At 39.5% G+C, this 24,327-nt stretch overlaps 2 protein-coding genes across 2 annotated transcripts; one reads left to right on the plus strand and one right to left on the minus strand.

Moving 5' to 3' along the window:
• Positions 1-240: 240 nt before the first annotated feature.
• Positions 241-6,174, plus strand: LOC112554450 (cilia- and flagella-associated protein 161-like; the record flags this gene model as incomplete). Its single annotated transcript, XM_025222229.1, has 7 exons — positions 241-312; positions 638-727; positions 1,016-1,257; positions 3,390-3,471; positions 3,801-3,956; positions 4,373-4,446; positions 5,185-6,174. Coding segments are annotated over 7 exons (876 nt in total), but the record flags the coding sequence as incomplete, so codon positions are not given.
• On the minus strand, positions 5,671-24,326 carry LOC112554454 (deleted in malignant brain tumors 1 protein-like). Its single transcript, XM_025222235.1, has 39 exons — positions 24,187-24,326; positions 23,886-24,030; positions 23,287-23,458; positions 22,919-23,058; positions 22,533-22,707; positions 22,251-22,378; positions 21,927-22,116; positions 21,612-21,774; positions 21,343-21,497; positions 20,878-21,210; positions 20,298-20,609; positions 19,817-20,125; positions 19,226-19,540; positions 18,727-18,892; positions 18,402-18,553; positions 18,097-18,274; positions 17,720-17,874; positions 17,111-17,422; positions 16,732-16,917; positions 16,241-16,406; positions 15,984-16,120; positions 15,600-15,707; positions 14,706-15,029; positions 14,029-14,355; positions 13,584-13,907; positions 13,128-13,312; positions 12,810-12,948; positions 12,403-12,546; positions 12,042-12,230; positions 11,666-11,823; positions 11,317-11,473; positions 10,962-11,107; positions 10,584-10,758; positions 10,121-10,456; positions 9,538-9,864; positions 8,877-9,176; positions 8,386-8,694; positions 7,821-8,120; positions 5,671-7,299 (listed from the first exon to the last, which is right to left on the minus strand). The coding sequence occupies exons 2-39, from the start codon at positions 23,904-23,906 to the stop codon at positions 6,467-6,469; spliced, it is 8,646 nt and encodes a 2,881-aa protein (XP_025078020.1). The 5' UTR covers positions 23,907-24,030; positions 24,187-24,326; the 3' UTR covers positions 5,671-6,466.
• Position 24,327: the final 1 nt, after the last annotated feature.

A 24,327-nucleotide genomic window follows, 5' to 3' on the forward strand; every position in this document is an offset into this window, starting at 1 on the left:
TATTTTCACACAAATCTTACTAAGACAATTTAACTGAAAAAAATTAGCTTTTATTAACACTAAAATTAGCGATAATTCAAATTATTTGACTTCAAATTTGAAAGATCTCGGTAACAGCATTCAAGCGCGAGACTAGACTGTTTCCAAGGAAACAACTCCCTGCAGACCAACGCAAGAACTGTAGTATTGGGGTTGATCGCTGTAGCCAGTCTGTCTGAACATTTAATAAATCAGCTATAATCATGGCTGTTCGGACCTTATAATCCGTCAGTTCGTGTAGGAAACTGGAGCGAAGACATTCAGTTAGAGGAGGTATTTTTAGAGCTCACAGATTGTCAGGTGTAATTGTGTTAATCGCGATGTGTGTGTGCATATCAACTTCAGCAGCGGAGCAGTTAATCTTTTTCAAAAAAAATTGTTAAATGAACGATGTAACAATGACACCAGCATAGGAACTGATTAGTTCAGAGGATAAACATAAAGTAATTTGTGTAGATCTAGGCCATGTGGCAAAATGTAATTATTCATTAGATAGACTTATATTGCAATTTAGATTATTTCAACAGCGGCATGAGCTAAAAATAATATAAGGCTAGCATTGTGCTGAATGCAAAATATTAATAAATTTCTTTTACAGGACACCTTAAAGAACTTCTTATACAAGAGAGAAAGAGGGGAACTTTTGATTCAAAAAACATATAACCTATTCAGCACCATGTTAAAAAAGGTGATTTAACTGTTTTTTGAATGTTGAAAAGGCTGCAAGTTTGGTTCATAATTTTAAAATTAAGTGCACTGGGATATTATATTACATCTGAAAAAATATGCAAATGTTTATTATTTTTTTAATGATGTAAATTCGTTATTTACAGGAAGATATATATATATAGAATAGTGCTAACATAAAATAACTATCTTAATCAGAGATGGGGTTTTGTGTTTGCCATTGTAATAGTTAAGACATTTGTTTTTGGCCCACCAAATTATTCCCAGTTAATGTGTTTCTTTGCTTCAGGTTGAGCTCTCAGTCACTCAAGATTTTGCTGTCCACTTTGGTGACCAAGTAATGCTGCAATGTGCTGGTGACAAGGACCGCACTCAGTATTTTATCAACCAGATTCCACGAAATGACTGTGTTGTTGCACTCAATGTTTCAGATCCTAATGTACTTTTCCAAGTACAAATCACTGGAAAAGCTTCTGTCACAGGCAGCCAGACTATTGAACCTAATCAACGGACAGTTTTCAGCATTGAAAGGTGACTTTTTATGTCTATCCCAAATACTGTATTACTATTTATTATAGTTTTACATTTTATATTTTTTATGCAGTGAAGTTTTTATTGCTTTGCACATCCTGAAGAAGAACATGACGTTTAACAAGTTCAGTGTGAACTTTGTGTAGTTCAGAAACTATGAACTCTCACCATCCACTAAAAATTTGAAACTATAGCAAATATTGGGATTCAGAGGGACTGTTGTTGGTAGCTTTGATGTAAAAAAGTGGATACAAACTATAATTATATAAGACAGAGCTTTTTTATCTTACATTTGAAAATGTATATAGAAAAAGATGTCTTCTTGAGAATGGGTGCTTTATATTCTGGCCTGTTGTAGACAGCACTGTGTAACACATACAATGTTTCATTTCTACGGTTATATAGGGGTGGGCCAATCACACAGGAAATCATAATAATACAGAGAATACTTTTCCAGATAGTAAGAAGATGTTTTATTAGTTCTCCCTTAGAATAGTAGAGGAGGATCTACAGGAAGCAAATCTACAGGAACATGGTAATCTTAATCGGAGGCAGATAAAAATGCACAGATTAAAAATACGCACACTCGGCAACTACATATCTGTTTGAACAGCAAAAAATGCCAAGAAAGTGCTTCCTTATCCTCCAGCTCTTGACTACTTATATACCCTGCCCCATTGAATCTTCCAGAACCTCTTGCCCACTTCTGTGTTGTCACATTGCTGCATCTTCTCACCGTGGTAGGCCTAACTAAAGGAGCTTACCAGCCGGTCAAATCCAAAGCCCAGAAACCCACCACAATGTGTCTGTGCACATGTGTGTCTGTGCATATATATATATCCTCTGCCTGACATAGAAACCCAAAATAACCAGGTTATATAGAAAGTCAAGCAAACTATGGAAAGGGCATTAGACCAAATGGAAGGACAGGACATTAAAGTTTGTTCCAATAAAAAGGAGCTAACCAGGTCGTCCAGTATTTTGTTCTGACTTACAGATATAAAAAAAAATACAAAAGCGATCAAAGCATAAAAATTCCAGTCAGCCCTTGTAATAAACAAAGTTTTAATTACAGCTATATAGGAACCTTGTTGGTAATCAAATCTTCCACAGATGATCAACATCAAGAATTCAATTTAGGCATTTTAAAAGTATCTTTCACATAACACCTATAACTTTAAAGAGTTAATATAGTAGTATGGAGCATTGCACATACACACGCACAGAGGAATAGGTACAGGCTTGGCGGTGGGAGGTAATTAATGGCCGGGTGACAACTTCGTGGCCGAAGGAGAATGGGAGGGGGTTAACTAGTGACAGGATGGAGGTGCGGGATGTTTTGGAGAGAAGTCAGGTGGTAAGGTAAGGCAAAGAGGGCAGGAGGGGAGAATGTGAGGGGACAGCACAGAGGTGAGAACTACGGGTCATCAAGAACACGAGTTTGTGATGTGGATGTTTTGCCTTAGCCAGAACTATTGACTTAAAGGACTTGGAACCCGTGAGAGTATTGTGTTTGTTCTTGTAGTGAGATTGGGAAAGCAACCCACATCTACCTTGTTACATTAATTGTATAATTATAAACAAAAATTATAATCTTCTGTATAGACATGGCAAGTGAACAAATTAAGTTCAAACAGACACTAACCCTGAACCCTCCTGCTCTCCTTTAGTCCCTGAATTGTCACCCAGCCAGTAACTACCCCCCACCACCAAGCCTGTACCTATTCCTCTGTGCCATGTTCCATACTACTATATGGCCAGGAAAGGGATAATGTCTCCATACAGGGTGTGGGAGGGTAGATGGGTACCATTCTCACAAAAAGGTGGTATCACCTCTTTCCCCAAATGAACTAAAAATGTTAGGGGACAACCTTTAATTTTTTTTTAAACTTTGACCTTATATGACATCAAGACTGAGCTCAAAAATTTTGCAAAACTTTTTACACCTAGAAGTTATTTAACAGTTAATAGTACTTACTTTGCAGCCCTATGCTCCACAGGGGTGATTTGGAACAAGAAGCATATAGCAATTGCTTTAATCTAATTATTTTTTGTCAAAATAATTTATGTAATTTTCTTTTCTTTTAGGACTAAAATGCTTTTTAGAAAGTAAAACCTTTTTTTTTCCATAGTGTTGGTGGGGGTCAGCTTGGTGCCAAACTGCGGTATGGACAACCATTTTATCTTCGAACTGTGGGCGAACATTCAGGAAATGTGAGCCATATAAGATCATTCTTAATGTGGTCAAAAACACATTTATTGTAAAACTACAGCAGAATAATGATCAAAAATGTATGTGTGTATGATAAAATAAATAACGTATAGACATCTTTACTGTTTCCTAACAGCCAAAGAAAATGTTTTTCCATTAAATTTTTACAATTTTTCAAGAATTTTTTTATATTTAATTTTAGGCATGCATATCATATCTAAGGGTTGCATTTTCAATTCTTAAAATGAAATATTTGTAACTGCTCTAAGTTTATTTATAAAAGACTAAATATTTGTATCTCATCTATGCATTTCTACTTTTCTTTTTACAGTTATACCTGTTTTCAGACAAACTCAGCTTCAAAACTGAAAATAAATCTCGCCACCAGGAGCTATTACTTGTTCCAGAACCCAGTTTTCTGACACAGTGGATGTGCCTTTACCGCAACCCTTTACTTCGACTGGAATATGAGCATGAACCAGTGATGGTAATCATATGTGGTTAAAGGGCTAAAGCACTGTTATTCGGGGAACCTGCACATGTAGTCATATATTTTGGGGAAATGTAAACGTAGTTTAATCTTAACTGAAGTAAGAATTGCAGTTATCCTTTTTACATATCATCACTTGCAAGTCTCTAAATTAAATGTGCATGGCTGTAAAAGTACACAACTGAGTTGATGTATAAGAACACAGGCTGATACCAGAGGTTTTAGTAAGACTTAGTGGAAGGATTTTAAGATGTACAAAAAAATCTTGATGTCAATAGTTTGCATCCTTCCTTAAGTCAATGTTTGTCGTTTACTAGTTTCCAGTTTAATAAGCACCACCTTGTTTACATAATTTACATGAACTTACAGGGGGATATAAGTTTTTACTATTATTCTTGAATGTTTGCTTTCAGGCCAATGACGAGCTGATTATAGTGCACTGTAAGACAAATCAGGCCCTTGCTGTAGAAGGGAAATATCTTTCAAGGTGTGATGCAGCCTGTACTATTTTCCTTGATAATTACAATATAATATTGACTGTATTTTGAATTTTCCATAGCATAAAAATGGACAAACCTTCCCCCCTCAACACATAGTAGTTGTTTATTTTTATGAAATAAGCTTAGGAATCAAATACCAAAGTTGTCTAAAGTTAAGCATATAGATGCTGGATTTTAAGTAATGACAGCCTTATGGTTTTCTAGTGAAACTACTTCTCTAATGTTTTAAGTACATAGAAAAGTGCAACATATGACTGACTCTAAAGATAAATGTGTGTGGTCTGATCTGCATCTGTTTGCTATTGTGTCTCCTTTATTGTTGACTGTCAGTTTCTTTGTACCCTTTCATGTATAACAGTGGTGCCAAACCTTTTCTTGCGTGAGGACCACACTGGACATTATATAAAATCTCGTGGGCCAGAACATGGCGGTTTTGCCAGAATTATGATGTTGTATCTGGTTAAAATAAGTGGCTTGGATAAGGACCCTTTGTGGGCTGTAGATTGGGCAACCCTGATGGATGAAGCATTAAGCTCACCAATATGCAGTGAAATGCACTCTAAAAATTCAATTATCTTATATATATTACTATTATTATAAAATACACTACTTGTTTGAAAGCCAATGACCGACAAGCGACAAGAATTATGGGATTGTAAAGTAGAATGCAATTATTGGCAAAAGTTTTTCGAAATGTTTTTTTTCTTTCTTTCTTTGATTTGCAGGACCCCTTTTGGAAGGGAATATGAACTCGCAGTTTGGACATATCTAAACTCTCATAAAGCAGAGGAACCACAGAATCACTGGATGATAGTCATGTCTGTGCCTGGCAGCACTGTGCGTCCAGTTCCAGATCAAGGAAAGCTGCATGAGACAGTTTCATGAATTTCATGCACATGGGTGATGCACTCAAGGCAGGAAAAAATAAGAAAATATAATGTCAGTTTTAAAGTGCAACTCTGTTGTGAAACTAATTAGTCACTCTGTTGCATTTCATACACTACTTAAAAGTCTGCAATATACATGATGCCACCCCTACTACAATCCCTATGTGAGATTTCATGGAAAAAAATAATAAGAACAAAAATGTTGCATTACTGTAGAGAACAGCACATGTTAGTGTATTTGAATGCATGTATGTAACAGAAAAGAAACAGATGACATTTAAAAATATTTTGAGTATACAACATGTAAGAATGCATTAGGGTGTATGCTATATTATAGCAGTTTATCTGCACATCCAAATAATGGAAAGCTGACATTTTTTTTCTGAGCACTTATAGAAACACCAATATTACTTTTTCAACAATTTATTCAATGTATTTATCAATAATACAGCGTTCAGTTAAAAAAATATCTTTAATAAATCATTTTACTTCTCTTGATACTTTACATTTTGTGGTAGCCGGCAAATGTTTTATTGTTGCCAACATCATGTTTGTATGAAACATGCTGCAATAGATTTTTCTTACATTTGTTAAGATACTACCTTAACACTATTGATGAAGGATTGGCGTGAATTGATGGCCTCGCTGTCCCCCCATCCACACACAGAACATGTACATTCCAGAAGCATATATACATATTGCATGAGGTCCAAATTTGAAAGACACCTAGAAAACTGTACACAACTCAACTCACACTTTCATACATTTATGCAGAGGGTTTGAATTATGCTTGTACTGTATGTACTAAATAAACACTACCCTTTGGTGTCTCATTGTGTGTGTCAGTATGTGACCAAAGCTGATGCCTAACCCAAACATTAAAGCACTAAACTATCAGTGACAAAGTGATGTGTGTATTTGTCTACTGATAAAACAAAAACTGCAAGAATCCTTTATGCTCATTCTATTAATCTTAATTTTTACATGTGTGTTTGTGGATTTCTTTACCTATCACATCACATGCTTATTTTTGAAAGTAGACAGGGCAATCAACATTGTGCTGACAGCCATTTATAAACATGTCAACAGTTCACACCCAGCATTTCCTGTTAAGGAAATTTTAATATACTCCATTTTTGTCCATTCGCTTACTGCTAGCAGCTTGCTCTACCACATTAAAGAGGGGGTTTGCATAGCCATCGTTCCCATTTCTTTGAGTTTGTCCATTGCTTTGGTTGGTGTAATGGGCATTACCATCACTACCAAGGGTGATCTCAGATGCTCCAGTCATGTACTTGCTTGTGCCGGACAGAGTAAAGGGATTAACTTCAACACCTCCCATGTCATACAGCTGGTTTTGCATTGCTATGCTGCCATCAGGGTGCTGTTCCATAATGTTGTCATCAAAGCGCTGATGGGGTATAGCTTTTCGGCGCTGGTGGAACTTGTACATAACCACAACAGAAACAGATGCCACCAACAGGATCACAATGATTGGAACAGCAATGGCAGCAGCATTGGTTTTGACCGTGCTGTGAGCTTGGGCTTCTGTAATCCCGCCTTCTACTGGTGTATTGCTTGAATGGGTTGAAGAAGTGTAATCTGAAATGGTTTGTGTGGTAGGGGTGACTGATACTGAAGATGTGACAGCTTTAGCTTTGGTTGTGGGTGGTGTTGTGCTGCTTTTAACAGTGGTTGTGGGTTTTGTGCTAGTGGTTGGCTGCCTTGTGGTGGGTTTTGTAGAAGTGGTATACACTTGTGTAGTGGTGGTGGTTTGGGCCTGTTTAGTAGTTGTAGTAGTGGACATAGTAGTTTTGGTAGTTGGTTTAGAAGTGGTAGTGGTTGGAGTAGTGGTGGTTGTGGAAGATGCATTTGTTGAAGTGATGGTTGTACGGGATGTTGAACTAGTAGTGAAAGTGGTGGTTGGTTTTGTAGTGGAGGTACTCATGTAATCTGAAATGAGATAATGAAAAGTTAAATCAGCATCTGGTTAATATCAGATTAAGCTGATGTATATTTGTGTATGTATGCATGTGTGAAGCCATATATCTACGAAATTGCAAGCATAAAAATAGCGATATTAGATGTTCTCTCATAACAATACTTCTAAATCTGGGTTTTTCTAAACAATTTCAATTAAAATTAAACCGACAAGATGCTTCCCTTAAAATCAGAGTCAAAATAAGCATTTGAGGAGCAGCTGATAGTTTGTCGTTTTTTTTAAACTCTAAAGAAGAGCACAGCCCATAGCCTAAGCAAGAACAAATATTTAGCAACTAGCTTCTATCGAAAGAAAAGCACCATAACCTTTATCTGTTCATTTTACTACAATGCTCAAGTCCTCCGTTAACACACAGCTCTATTTCGTAAACAAACAATTTAAAATTCTGACAGTTTTTTGTAGCAATGCCCAAGCTGGTTATATTACAGCTTACGTAAATAAAAATAAATCACTCAGAAACTAATATTCTTACCAACGCTAGAGTTGACTGTAGAGCAGACTGCAGATGCATAACCGAAGTCATGAAAGCACTGTGGAGTTGCTAATATGTTCTTGCATGTATCAAATTCTTCCCGATGTCCACACTTGGATTCTATAGTTGTTAAGGGAAATGTTCCAAAGAAATTACAGCAGGCAGATCTTCCATGGGAGTAGCCAAGAGATAAGCAAAGAGTAGATGCTGCTTCATCATCAAAGCCGTGTGAACACTTTAATGAGTAGGCGTCACCTTTCCATACTTGCACAGCCCCAAAGGTTATGTTGCTTAGGGTCACTGTATGACAGAAGTAGACATTTTGTTGAAAAATTAAAATGGGAACTCTAGCCCACCAGCCCAAAACTATCTGTAGGACTCTTTCAAAATTGCGGAACCATCTTAACACTCAGCTTTGCACCTTAACTTTTATTTGTGCAAAAGTTTTTGTTTGTTTGTAACTTTACTTATACATGTATATGAAATTGATTCTTGCCTAATGGATTGGTCTATTCCTGAAATAATTTTTAGTAGCCAGTTGTTGGTCAGGAACAAATTATTTCACCTTTGGGAACACAGTGCACTCTGGCATAGTCGCTGATGTACTTATAGCTCCCCCAACCATCGTTGGGACAGGCCAGCAGTGATCTATGGTGTGGTCCACACTGCACATTGCCCAGGTATATGGGGCTTGAGCTGACATTATAGGTAGCATTGCTGATGTCACCACCTGTAAAGCCAAGCTCTCTGCACAATACATCAGCATCATCTTTTGACCAGGAGGTGGTATGTAATGCATGCCATTCACCATCATAGCCGACCATCACTTGACCTTCAAATAAGGATCCCCCTGCCAACCGGAACTCAATGCCATCTGCAAAATTAAAGTTTCCATAATTATGACTTTTTACAAATATGCATTTTAATCAATAACATTTTGCTATATCAATGTACCAATATTAATTATGACATGGACAATGGAAAATGATAGTCACATTTATAAGTGCTTGTTTAGATGGCACTCTTTTATTCATACAAAATCATTGAACTGCTTACTGTTTGTCCTGTAGCACAGCACTCCAGCAGCAGTCATGCTGTGACACTGCGGTGACACAACAGTGCTACACTGACTCATGTCGGAGGCACCCTGGGGGCAGCTGACATTGAAAAAAGTCACTCCTTGTTCAGTGCGAAGCATAGTCGTACCCAAAAAGCGTCCACCTGCAAAGCCAAACTGCCTGCAAAGGGTGGCAGCTTCTTTATCTCCCCAGCCCTCCTCACACACAACACCTTTGATATGACTGTGTGCAACATGAACCTCACCATAGTACCCTTTCTGAATAGACCATGTGAAACCTGAAAAATCAACCAGGACAGATATGAAACATTTCAGCTAGAACTTCATTAATTATATTATATCACTGGTAGTTCTAGAGAAATAAGTTGTGACCTCTCATTAAAAGAGTTTTTGTTAAGAGTTTTATAAGGGTTAAAGGACAGATTTGTTTTTACAAGTTGCACATTTAATATAGCGAATGTATAAATAGGCAGCATCAACAAAAAGGTAATTTAAAATTTAAATGAAAAGTGACAAAACCTACTTGAAGCTGAGTGAAAATAAGCATTTGAGGAGCAGCTGATTTTTTTTTTTTAAGAAGTTATAGACCATGAACATGACTGCTAGAATCTGAATGCTCGGAATCAGACAAGGACTTACTGTAACAGGAGACTCCAGCATCTTCATAGTGCTGGCAGTTAGTTGTGGATATTCCTCGATGCTTGCACTCAGTAAGGGAAGTCTCATTCCCAAGGCATTCCACGTTGTCCAGCCATATGTAACCATTGGCTATCTCGTGTTTGCCTTGTGAATGAGCCACACCATAATCATAACCAAGCTCACGACACACAACGCTTGCATCATGGTGATCCCAGTAATCATCGCAGATGCATCCCCAGGCATTTGGACCTTGAACAAACACCTCCACTCGACCATGGTTGGTGCCCACTTTGCCTTCGGTGTTGACAAGCCTTATGCTTGTAATGGCTAAGAAAAGAATTTTTAAAGGAAATTTAGTGCCTTTTGACTGTCTTTGCACACTTTTTTCCTGAATGCTAAAACCAGCAAGGCCTGTTTTCTATAGGATAAAAAATTCAGCAGTCTTATAAATAACATTGACAAAAACTGCACATAACAATAACAGCTGAACCAACTCCACAAGTAAACTATAGTTCCTGCCAAAGCCTAAATGAATAGCAGTATATTTAAATGGATTTTTTTTATTTCACTGAATTTTACTCACCAACTTCTTGTTTGTAACAAGTGGCATAAGCTTCACCTCCACACAAGTCTCCAAGGTAACCAGACTTGAAGCCAGTATTGAGGCAGGAGAAGATATTGTTCTCATTTCCATCACAGAAGGAAGCACTGAGAAAATATTCCCTTTCAGGAAGAGGAGGACTTGGTGCAGAGGCAGGGATGCCATCCAGGTAGCCAAGGTTTCTGCACAACACACGAGCATTCGAAGCTGACCAATCCCACTCGCAGATGGTACCCCACTCACCATCATATGCAATCTCTACACGCCCTGTGATGTTGTCTCCACTATTAAAGCCTCCGTACAGACGATAAGCAATGCCTGTAAAATGTCAAATCAAGACAACAGATAAGCACCATTTTTAGAATAACATTGGATGCAAAAGAAACACCCCCCCTCCAAAAAAAAAATCAATGAGCTGTGAGTTTTCTATATCCACTTATCTCACCTGTATTATTATAGCAGATAGCACCTGCATCATTAGAACCAAAGTTACAGTTCTTTAGATCTGGAGAGGTGCTGTAATTGCAGTTAGACAACAATTTTTCATTTCCAAAGCAATCCATATCACGCAGCTGGATGGGCTGAGGATTCTTCTTGTGGTGCAGATACTGCACTCCTGCCTGTAGAAGCAGTATTTTTCAGTCATGTAAACATGTCAGTTTGAAAGCAGCCTACATATTCTAACCACATAAACATGATAATTGAATAGATAATTAGAACACCAAAATTTTATGTTTATAATTTCTCAGAAGTAGGCTTATCATGCCAAAAACACATGCTAATGACACTGCGCTTTTTCAAATTTAAACAAATCACTGCATACCTTATATCCCAATTGTCTACAAAAAACCGTAGCATCTGCATCATCCCAGCCCTGTTGGCAGATGCGACTCCAGACACCCTTGTAGCGCACCTCCACAATACCATGATAAGCTGAGTTATCATTCTCGGCAAATCTTACAGGCATACCTATGAAACATGGACAGTCTAGGAAATGATGCATGAATTTTACAATTCTTCTTTAAGCCAGCAGCTCTGTCTTTTAATGACAGTAAGTTTGTTGATGCCTTAGCATATATTTGTATACATGTATCCCTTTTTGTGTACTTTTTGTACATGTACAGTGCCTAACATTAAGAAAATCTTAACCATCAGTAAATGTCAGATGATATGCTTACCGCTAACATCAATAGGAGTTGTGCTACAGGAGACAGACATGTATTGCTGACTTGGACATGAACCCATTGAGATGTGGCACTTGCTTATGTCCTTTTCATCACCCTGGCATTTAATTGACATGGAGATATCTGTCCCTAGATCCCCAAATGATGAGCCCTGCAAAAGCAGTCATGTATTTATTTGCTTGACTTATCATTTTACTCACTGTTAATCGCAGTTAAAAAATTATTGAACAAATTTTAAAAGCTACAAAAGCTCATCAAATTTAGCCTGCAGTGACCTCCAAACAAAAAATCCTGGTATATGAGCACTATTGCACTTTATGTTGATAATGCTTGCAACACTCACAGGAATAACAACACCATCGTTGAATCCTTGCATTAAGCTGCGGCATGCAACTGTGGCTTCTACATTGCTGAACTGGCTATCACATACTCCTGTCCACTTATTTCCTTGATAAACCAGAAGTCCACCTTCACTGGAACCATGAGGTCTGTTCAGACGCACTGTAGACACAATGATCAACAAACACTGAGGCAAGAATATATGGGTAGTAATCAGACAATGTAAGAAATGTTCAAGCACCTGAGTCTTGTAAAATAATTCTTAGGCTAAAATGGTAGCTTTACAGATGTATACAGTGATTTACAGATCTAGTTTCCCTTATTCACTGTATTATTCTCGCGAGACTGGACAGTCAAGCATACATCTATTTTGCACTTACCATTCTGATGGCAGAATACTGCAGCATCATAATCATGGGAGTTGCAAAGAGAGAGTCCTTGGTGCTTGCCTTTGTAGAAACCTGCATGTGGGCACTGGTGGATGCTGGCTTCTGTACCGTTGCAAATGACTCCATTCATCCATATGGGTCCAGAGCCTTGTCCAAAGTCTGTGTTGGTAATAGCAACACCTGTGTACAAAGAGAAACATTTGCAGATATGTGAAAAAGCACTATTCAATGCCTATTGAAAAATGATGTCATGACAAACACAACAGATGCTTGTGTCTCCCATGTTTGCTTCAATATTATGTGCCAGATACTAAATGAAGTGCTATGTCATGGTTTTAAAATTTAAACATACCATGTGTAAAATTGAGAGATCGGCAAAATACACTGGCAGCTTGATCATCCCAGGTCACACCACATACTGAGCCCCATTGCCCATCAATGGCCAGCTCCACTCTTCCTGTATTGTGATTGCCACCATTTATTCTGTACTGGATGCCTGTTTATAAATAGAAGCATCGTGGCTGTCTAGAATGAGATAGTGACAGAGAAACCAACACAAAAGAAGTAGAGACAAAAAGCTAGCAATCTTTGTATTTTATGAATTTTAAATAGTCTGATACAGATATTGAAAATAGTCTGTTTAGAAACTGATAACACGTGTATAGTAACTAGGTGATTTTTTTATTAGATGCTCCAGTTTCTGTACTTACTAAGACACTGATGGCATTGAGGAGTTTTATCTGACAAACGGTTACTCACCTGACTCTCGATAGCAAACAACAGAAGCAGTATGGGAGGCCGAACAGTTCCCAAGTGATAGGCGCTCTTGGTGGGGACAGTCCATCAAGTTGCCCTCCTTCCCAGTGCAGCGAAAATCACTGAGCCAAAAAGGACCCACCTGCATTGTCATTTAAAGTTTTAATTTGTAAGTAGCTAACCAACATCATACAACACTTATTTTTCTCACATACATTTTTCATAAAGGAAGCTATAGTCGTGGAGAACACTTTTCTTAATTTAACCTAGCTTCCATAACAGCTTACACCATTAATACAACTGATTTCTATTGTCACTCACATCTTGTTCTGTAGGGCTGTTGTAAAACTGTTGATGAAAAGCAAATCCAGATGTGAAACCTGCTGATCTACAATAAACACTTGCATCAGCATCATCCCACTCCTGTGAACAGATCCTGCCAGGCACGCCATAGTAAGTCACTGACAGTGCACCTGTGCTTTGCTGGGACAGCTTGATGTCATAATCTGGAACAGAAAGACATCATGCAATCAACTGGACCGATTTGACACCTGCAGATGAGCAGTGAGGAAATATCTTGCTTTTGGACAGTCTGCACATCCAGTTTTAAATGACCTTAGAATGTATTATTGACTTTATACCTATAGAATGTCACTTATTATCAGCGTCCTTCAACTGTAAATGCATTGTTCCCAACATAAAGCTTATCTGTTCCTTAATGATTCCAGAAAACAATTGTTGCATGGGTTTAAATGCAACCCAATTGCATACACTTACTTTCTTTGAAACTCTGGTCGTTTTTCAAGCATATTACTGATGCATATTGCCCTGATGTGCAAGCTTCTTCTCTGATGCAATCGTTAATAGTAGCCTCATTGCCATTGCACCGCACAGTCACATTTGGGTGCATTTCAAAAACACTCACACCTTTGTAGGCAGAGCAACAGATAGCTTTTCCATCATTGTAACCCATATTCTGACATGCCTTCCTTGCTGTGACATCATCAAAACCTGCATCACACACTTGGAGCCACTGGTTCTTGTGGTAGATGATCACAGCACCATGGGAAACAACATCAGGGCGTCCTGAGCTTAATTTGACTGTCAAGAGAAAAAAAATCTTCATAGATAGCTACTATTTTATAAAATTGTGAAATTTATTTCATTTCTAATTTTTTTTTACAGTTTGCTGTAATCCTGAAATTATTCTCCTGTGACTTACCTCTTCCATAGCAGTAGGCTGTAGCAAGGTAGGAAAACGAAGAACATACTTGAGATGCTGGAACCCAGCCCACAGAGGAGCAATCATCCAGTTTTTTCTCATTCCCATGACACTGAAGCTTTGAGCCCCAGAGGGGTTCTGATAATTGATTAGTTGGTTGATTTTTTGCATACCACAGCTCGCCATCTGAGTAGCCTATCATGCGACACAGCACTGCAGCACTTGCATGATTCCAGTTGGGGTCACAAAGTGTACCCCACACTCCATTCACAGAGATATTTACCAGCCCATAATATATATCACCATGGCCAAGCTTGAATGAAAATCCTGGAAGAAGACATGTTATGTTTTTTAGGGGTTGCATTACTGCATTACTGCAAATAAACGGATGTAGAATTAGTTATATTATTGAATAGATGTATTGGATGGCCCGTAAAAGGAAAGAAAAACACAGCTATATATTTCATCACATACATAATGCTTGACATTTATGCCTTACACCTTCTTCTAAATTTGCTTCCACAACTAGCATTAGCACACACATCTACAGCTTAATCTATGTAATCAAAGTTCCTTGCCTACACATTTATAGCAGTTAACCCAAACCTGGCCAGGGTCGAAGTATGTAAGAATTTTTAAGAAATGAAATAACTGAGAGATGTGAATAAGAGAATTACCTTGATCATCATAGCAAAGTGCACCGGCGAAGTGTTTACTCGTGCAGCTCGTCACATTGCCCCACCCTATGTGGCTGCAGTCTCCTAAGCGTATCTCATTTCCAGTGCAGTTAAATTCAGAGGACCAATAGGGTCCAGTTTTGTCGCCATCGAGGTAGGGATCTTTCAAGTGCGTGTAAGCTTCACCTTTGATGAAGCCAAGCTCCCTGCATGTCACAAGGGCATCGCTGTTATCCCACGAATCACTGCAGATTCGACCCTCAATTCCAAGATAGGTGACCTTTACCTCACCACCTCGCTGTCCACTTAACTTGAGTTTGTAGTCTGTAAAGAAATTCAGGATAGGAGAACATCAATGAAGCTGCATTTAACATTTCAGAAACGGAAACTTCTAGAGACAAGCATGCACACAATATCAATGGTTACTCATGGTTACTTACCCTTGGGTCTTGGTCCATTGTAGCAAGCAACTGATGCATAGTCCTGCAAATCACAGCCTCATCCTTTCGTCGTGCGTTGTGGAGAGTGGACAGTCCAGTAACCTTGATTCAGTCCCAGAACAGCTCACCCTACTCATGCTGATACTGTCACTGTTTTGACCATAAGCCTGGCAGCAGGTTGCAATGCCATGCTCGTAACCCATCTCACTGCAGGCCACATCTATATTTTACGTATAAAATCTCATAGAAGACTTTGGAGAGAACTGATTGAAAAAAGCATCATAATTACAGAATATAAATGCAAACCATGTGTTCCTTATCCAATCATTTTCACAATTACAAAATAATAATTGTATTTTCCCATGTAGACGTTAGCTGAATGTGCTGCACATCAATCATGATATAGGCATTCTGTTCATTGTACAACTGTTCTCATAACCTGTGAACGGCTTACCTGCACTTGCTTGGGTGAAGCCTTTACCACACACTGCTCCCCAGTCGCCATCTAAAGGTTTAGCATACAGAGCGCCATCTGCTGGAGAATTTCCTCGCTGAAGTCCCACTGTAACAAAAAATAAAACGGAATAGCTTAGGCATTTCTTTTCTACATCATAATGGCATCTTTGTCATAATAGTGGCTTTGTTGACAACTATCGTTATATTTACATGTAAGTCATGACCTTTGTCCTCACTCCATTCTCATGTGCCTACTAATGTTCAATGTTATACAGTTATTTGAATCTAGACGCGCCTATGGGAAGCTCTTCCACACTGTCACACCTTCCCCTAACCTCCCACTACCAAGAAAACGCCTGTGTATGAGGAGCTAAAATCTCACCTCCACGTGTGCACTCCATAAACAATGCAGAAGAGGATTGTTTAGGGTTCCAGTCAGCAGGACATTCAAGGAACGACTTTTCCTGACCACTACAGGCAGGTGTCACAACAATGCTGGCCTGACGGAGATTTGAAGACCTGCATGCAGAATGAAAGAACAGCCTTGAATCATATGATGCCTGACTTTTAATTAAACCTAGTTTTATAAGCGAAAAAGATTATGACAAAAGAAGGCGCCTAAAGTCTTGGAAGGCTTACCTTCCTCGGATAACTCTACCACTTGTGAATCCCATCTCTCTACAAAAGATGTGAACGTTAAGAAGGTTATTGGCACTAAAGGAGATAAGGCCCCAATTGCCATCCACAAAAATTTCAGCTCGTCCTCGGTTGAAGTCTCCTGGATTCAGACGATACTTGATTGGTGCTAAAGGAAAAAGAAAAAGGCTGGCAAATTAACATCTTGCACATTTTCCCTGGTTTTTAGTTTCATAAACAGCTTTGGGAATCAAATGATATTTGCATTTTAAACTAGTGCTCCTTCCTTGTATCAGCATCCTGATCTTCTATTATTTATATTGAATATAAAATCAAGCAATGAAATTCAGAATTTTTATACAAAGGACCACCTTTCGTTTTGCTGCATAACACATTTGCTGCTGTCCTGCTTGTGCAGTTTTTGATCGAGACTTCAAAAGGAGGATAGTTGCAATTTTTCAGTAATCTTTCCTCTCCTGTGCACCGGAGGGCACCGAGAACAATGGGCATGCTGGAGGTGACAGCAAGAGGAGGCAGCACGTAAGCAGCTTCGTAACCTAGTTCCATGCAGAACACTGTAGCTTCCTTAGTAGTAAAGCCATCAGCACAGATCGCACCCGGCATAAGGTAACGATATGCCATGGCCATACCAGCAAATCCTTGTAGCTGAGCCTTTAGACCTGTTAAACAAAATAAGATAAAATAGCGCAACTGGACTAATAAGTTATAATCTTGAATCTGCTGCCAAGGGTTTTGACATCTTGTATGCACACAATATTACTAGATACTGTCAAAAATACTGAAAATTTTGACCACGGATAAGCTAATACTGTTTAACCTTATAAATACTAGACATCCCATAATTCTACTCACCTTCATCTCTGCCAGCTGAAGTGCAGGCCAATGAAATGTATTCACCAGAGAAGCAGCTGGCCTCTGTTTTTAGTCTGCAATGGCTGAGGTCAGATTCCTGTCCTGTGCACTCAACCAAGCTAAAGTTTGTAGGATTCACTGATCCAAATGCTGAGCAGCATTGGTGGTGACCTTGGTCATATCCAAGTTCACGGCAAATCAGATTGGCTGTGAAGGAGGAGAAGCTGTCCTGACAGACAGACAGCCAAAGCTTTGTGGCGTGCGACAACACCTCCACTCGGCCATAGTCTTTGCTGGTACCCACAAGACGCACTGTGAACAAGAAACCACTTTGCTAAAATTATACAGAATTATACACATTTTCTCTGCACAGCATGCATAAGTGTCTTGTCAATCAATATCTTTGCAGTCAACATGGAGAAGGTGTTATGAGTACATCACCTCATTTATGCAAACATTTATGTATCTGCGGTACACTAATAAAGCTCCATTATAATCATTATAATCACAAAAAAGGGCTTGATACACAGAGACACACGCTTTATTACAAAGATTTGCGATTCACAACAATACATCTCTTTCCACAAGGCGACTTCCTTGTTAAATTACCTGCATCGTCGCATTTGATTGACAAGTCGTAGTTATGGGATGCACATTCGCTATCTGCTTTGCCCAGATGGTTCATGGGACATTTGAATGGACTGTTTTCAGCTCCGGTGCAAGAGATGTTACTCAGCCACACTGGGCCTATTCCAGCCCCATGCCTGTGAAAGTCATTGCTGTTAAAACCATGCAAAAAGAAGTGGCAACAAACAAAGCAAGATTGCAACTGACTATGCAGGCCAGTGGTGTTGGTCACCTCAACCTTAACTAAGGAACCGACGGCTACCATTCTGCTATGACAGTATATTGCTAAGAAATTATAAAATCTTTTAGCTGCTGTAGAGACTTGATCGGTATGCAAAAAGTGTATGCATTTAACTTACTTCCCAATGTTGTTCACAGTTCCAGATGGGTAGCCCATTTGCTGACAGATGACAGCGGCCTCACGGTCAGTCACTGACAAGCCACAGACTGTCCCCCAAGTTCCATTTATCAAGACTTCCACTCTCCCTTCTTTGCGTGTAGGCCCCTCTACTAATCTCCATGCAACCCTGGCCATTTCTGTGATGGAAAGTCAAATGTAACCTTTCAGAGAAAGAGTCAGTTTAGCTTAACACATGAAGAGAATACTCTTATAAAAAATATTTTATTTGTTTCCACTGCCACAACCATCAAAATCATAATTTACCTGCAGATTTAAAGCACATAGCTGCAGCATCTCTGCTGGTATGACAGTTGCCAAGTTGTCCCCACCTCGCGTTGCCACAATCTTTCAGACGTCTTTCTGATCCTGAACAGTTCAGATTGCCCAGCCAGCGAATATCTTGGATTGGTGTGTTCCTGCAGAATAGTATAGGATTGGTGGTTAGTTGTCAGTACTGTAAGTACATAATTGTTATATACCTGTGAAGCTCCCGGAGAAAAGAACAGTAGCATGCTCCTCTTTCAAACTTATACATAGAAATTTCGAGAGAATATATGCTGATCTGCCTAGATTTTGAACAAATGTTTACCTTGGATTGTTGTAGATATAAGCAAAGCCTGCCTTATAACCCGCTTCTTGACAGACTACGCTTGCTGCATTGTTATCAAATCCTTCAGAGCAGATGAAGCCTTCCTGATTGAAGTGGGTGATCATGATCTGACCCATCTGGCCTAAGCTTAGCTTTATACTGTATGCTGAAAATAATCGCATGCCAGCTAATTAATAGCAGTTACACATTTATAGCTATAGTTAATTAAAGGACTAAAGGTAGGAAAGGTTATAAAATGACATGATTCTGATATTTTCTCTTCCTAAGCAAGATGCTGAAATATTAAACGACCAGCTTCTATTGAAAGAAAAGCACCATAACCTGTTTTATGTTTTTACTACAATTTTCAAGTCGTAAAAAACAATTTGTTAAATTCTGACTGTTTTTTCTGTTTTTTTTTTCTTTTAGAGCAATGGCCAAGCTGGTTATGTTGCAGCTAGGGTAAATAGAAATAAATCAATCAGAATCATATTCTTACCATCGCCAGATTGGACTGTAGAGCAGACTGCAGATGCATAACCGAAGTCATTTAAACACTGTGAATATTCAGATGCTCTAATCTTGCATTTATCAAATGCCTCCCCTATATGTCCAGCACACTGGCCTTCTTCAGCTGTCAAACTGAAGGGAATTTTACCAAAGGCATCACAGCAGAGAGATTTTCCAAAGAAGTTGCCAAGAGATGAACAAAGATTATGTGCTGCTTCATCATCAAAGCCATGTGAACACTTTAATGAGTAGGCGTCACCTTTCCATACTTGCACAACTCCAAAGTTCATGCTGCTTAGGGTCACTGTATGACAGAAGTGGACATTTCATTGAAAAATTAAAAAGGAAATTCCAGCCCTCTGGCCCAAAACTATCTATAGGACTCTTTCAAAATTGTGATATCATCTTAACACTCAGCTCTACACCTAAACTAAACTTAACCTGTACAAAAATTGTTTTTTTTTTTTTTTTTTTTTTTTGTAACTCTGCACTTTATGAAATAGATTCTTGCCTAATGGATTGGTTTATTCCTGAAATAATTTTTAGTAGCCAGTTGTTGGTCAGCAGCAAATCAATTCACCTTTGGGAACGCATTTCACCCTGGCATAGCCACCGACGCACTTATAGCTCCCCCAACCATCGTTGGGACAGGCCAGCAGTGATCTATGGTGTGGTCCACACTGCACGTTGTCCAGGTATATGGGGCCTGAGCTGACACTATAGCCACCATTGCTGACGTCACCACCTTTAAAGCCGAGCTGTCTGCACAACACATCAGCATCATCTTTTGACCAGGAGGTGTTACATACTCTGCCCCATACGCCATCATAGCTGACCTCCACTACACCTTCATATATGCTCGACCCTGACAACCGGAACTCAATGCCGTCTGCAAAATTAAATTTCCATAATTATGACTTTTTACAAATATGCATTGTAATTTTGCTATGTCAATGTATCAATATTGATTATGACATGGACAACAGAAAATGAAAGTCACGTTTATAAGTGCTTGTTTAGATGGCACTCTTTTATTCATTCAAAATCACTGAAATACTTACTGTCGGTCTTGTCGCACAGCACTCCAGCAGCAGTCAAAGTATTGCGACACTGTGGTGACACGTCAGTGCTATATGTACACTGACTCATGTCGGAGGCACCCTGGGGGCAGCTGACATTGGAAATAACAAGCAATTCTTGTTCATTGAGAAGCATGGTCGTCCCCAAAGAGCGTCCACCTGCAAAGCCAAACTGCCTGCAAAGGGTGGCAGCTTCTTTATCTCCCCAGCCCTCCTCACACACAACACCTTTGATATGACTGTGTGCAACATGAACCTCACCATAGTACCCTTTCTGAATAGACCACGTGAAACCTGAAAAATCAACCAGGACAGATATGAAACACTTAAGCTAGATCTTTATATTATATCACTGGAAAGTCTACATAAATAAGTTGTAAGGATTAAAGGACAGAGTTTTATTTTTTTTAACAAAAGTTGCACTATTAATATAGTGAATGTATAAATAGGCAGGTTCAACAAAAAGCTAATTTAAAATTGAAATGAGAAGTGACAAAAGTAGTGTTTTTAACCCACTTTAAGCTGAGAATGTGCTATGAAATCGTGCAGCTATGGAACTTACCTAAATCTTGATGATTGTCATCCATATCATTAAAACAGGTTAGTCGTGCCAGACCATCTTGATCATTACACTGAACTGAAGTGTACTGGCAGCTTGCAGCACTGGCCTTCTTACCAGAGCACTGTAGGCCGATGACCTCATAGTCATTCACCAATGGGGCGGCCTTCATGATTGCATAATACCGGAAGCCAAGCCCATTGCAGATAGAAGTAGCTTCATTGTCACTGAAGGTCCTGCCACACAATGACTTCCATGACTTCACCTTGTCTCCATGCCACACATGTACAGTGCCAGTCAGCTGGTTGGCTTTTACGTTGCCGTCAGCCAGTCTTACTGTAAAACAAATTAATCAGAAAAAGAATCTTCACATTGCACAATATAAGCACCAACATCTAAATCCACAATTCTTGGGTTTTAATCAATACAGAAGAGTTTCTTTCTTTATCTGGATTTAAAAATACTCACCATCATGAAAGCAAATGACACCTGCATCAAGAAAGGCATCTTCGCACTCCTTCCTGTTTGTCCTCCATCCTTCATTTCCACACTGGAAGAGATTGTTCTCTGCTCCAGTACAGGTTAGGTTTGAAAGGTACACTGGACCATCCATGCGATGGTAACTGTGAAGGATGGAAAAAATAAAATGATAGTATACCAACTATCCACAGCATTGACCATTCACACAATTTGTAAAATGTTTCATACGTTTTATTGACAAGCAGACCAATACTTACTTTACAGCCAAGCCGCCTCTGAATCCCATCTGAGTGCATGCTACATGTGCATCCTTGTCATCCCAGCCAAGGGCACAGATTCGTCCGTCCTTGTAATCCACAGCTAGACGCAGGATACCCATGTTGTGAGCATGGCTATCCACCCCTATCCTCAGAACCGGTGCTGCACGCATCCACGAGACAAGTAATATTCAGTGAAATCAAGGTGCATAAAGGTTTGGTTTTCATTTTAAAACCTAGTGTTGACTTTAACCAGCCAACAATTAGACCTCTGTATGAAACTGCAATAAAATAAGATATTACTTTTTCACTCACCAGATTTAGAATAACAAAGGACACCAGCTGCCCGCCTGCTAGAACATGAGTTAGTTTCCTTGCTCCCTAGGCACTCCTCCAGTGTAGTTTCGTTCCCATAGCAACCAGGCTGATTAACAAAGTAAGGGCCTGGAAACGACCCTGGACTGTAGTAGGGTATCCCGCCTTTATTTCCCATTCCCCTGCATATCTACAAAGCAAAGAAATAAATCTTTTAGCACTTAAACTTGATTCAGATTCAGCTCAACAATAACAGCACACGTATTTAAGCTAATCCTACCATTACATTTCATCTAGTTTCTGTATCTCAAGGATATAACCCACCACACTAGCATCCTTCGCGGTCCACTGATCATCACACACGTAGCCGAAAACACCGCTTTGGTAAACCTGCACGCGGCCAGTGGCGTGTAACCTGGAGTTCGTCCCAAAGTCCAGTATATATTTGTCAGCTGCAACAGATGGCAGTAGCTGTGAAATTCATACAGTAACACTGATATACACACTGACTTTCAGTAGAGCAAAACACACACACATATTCCTAACGCACGCATTCTCGTTCCTTTTGTTGTTTATTTTTTGTTTAAAAGTTTTTGTAAAACTTACATATTTGTGGTTTATTGTGCAAGCATGTAACGGAGACATAGTCATCTGCGCGACAAGCGCCAAGCGATGTTCTGGGACAGTCATTGATGTGATTCTCTCTCCCTGTGCATTGCAGGCCAGTGAGCGACCTGGGGGTGGTGTGGGATGCGTATGACCATCGAGGCTGCAGATAGCTCTGTTTCCCAAGCAAAATGAAAATTATCTGTGCAGTTCAAAATGGACTCAGACTATTTTAATAATAGTAATATAGGACTATCAGATTAATAAAAGGAATAATTAATACAAACACATGTAGAAGATAGCGATATATTTGCCTTTCTGGCCATTTGTGTTTTACTCTTTAGACAGTATAGTGCTATGTTTAGGCAAACTGTTAAAAGACGAACCAGACTATAGCCCATCTGTCTGCAGACAACTTGTGCAGTGTTATTATCAAAGCCTTCGCCACAAACAGGGTTCCATGAATCAGTTGCTGCATCGTACGTTTCCACAACGCCGTCAAAGTCACCTCCCGGGTTCAAACGTACTGCAAGTATTTATGTACATCATATATATTTAGCATGGCATTAGACATATACATTAAATGTTTACTGATAAAGGCATCAAAGCTGAAGTGTTGAACCTCCGAAGATCCTAAAAGTCCTCCTATTGGATAAATGTATTGCTATACTTGGTCAGTCATTAGTCGACATTTTCCATGTTGAGTCACACACATACACACGCCTATCCGAGCATATATATGCAAAAGACTTACCATCTCCGTAGCAGAAGACTTCGAGTTGTTTTCCGTCTTTCTGACAACGTTCAGAAGGGTTCTGCCATCCCGTGCCTTTGCACGAGAAAATGGCGGTGTCGGTGGCGTTACACTGTACTTCAGACAGAAAGAAGGTGGTGGGAGTGGAGTACAATTTCTTTCCTGTCATAACCTGCATCGAGAAAAACAAACAAGGAACGATTTATTACATATTCCTGCCAACACGATTTAGAAAAGCAGTTAAAAAATGTGCTTGACCGTGAGTACAAAGTCGAATGAAAGAAAACTAGTCACAGAAGATGGTCACGCGGAACTGAACGCAGAACAAAACTTGGCGACGATTACATTTAATTTACTGGTATGCCCTTAAGATCCGATGAAACCCATTTAACAGTCAATTATTTGGAGAATGGAGAAGAACAGTGAGACGAAAGGAAAGGGCTGGACATGGGGTCACCTGGAGCGGGTTTCAGCCGATCGACATCGGTGGCGGACTCTGGTTGAGGCCTGATGTGCAACCTCAGGCACGAAGAGGATTAGATATCTTAGGAAAATGAATCTGATGAGTCTAGGCCATCAGGCAGACAATATGAACTAACCTTTCCACCTCTGTAGTCCATGCTTTTACAGATAACACTTGCTTCGACGTCAGTGGTGTCCAGACTGCATATTCCTCCTCTCTCGTGATCCCTTGTGATTTCCACTGACCAAAGTTGCGTCCACTTGACAACGATATGTTTAGTTCTGTTTGTACAACCAAATTACCATTTATGATCAACATGTGGCCACTTCAACTGCCCTACGCTACACACAAATACTTACTGATTCATATAACCTAAGGTTTTCTACGTACCTAGACCACACATACACACGAATTATGTCCAGTACTCATCAACCCACCAGATCTGTAGCACACGACCTGAGGATTTCCCACAGTGCACTTCTCCATGGGCAGGCCCCACGTGCTGACGTCACAGTTTTCAATGGTGGACTCTGTGCCACGACACTTGAGAGACTGCAGCCAGACAGGCCCCTCGCTGA

The sequence above is a fragment of the Pomacea canaliculata genome, linkage group LG13 (assembly GCF_003073045.1).
Source record: "Pomacea canaliculata isolate SZHN2017 linkage group LG13, ASM307304v1, whole genome shotgun sequence".
Classification (NCBI taxonomy): domain Eukaryota; kingdom Metazoa; phylum Mollusca; class Gastropoda; order Architaenioglossa; family Ampullariidae; genus Pomacea; species Pomacea canaliculata.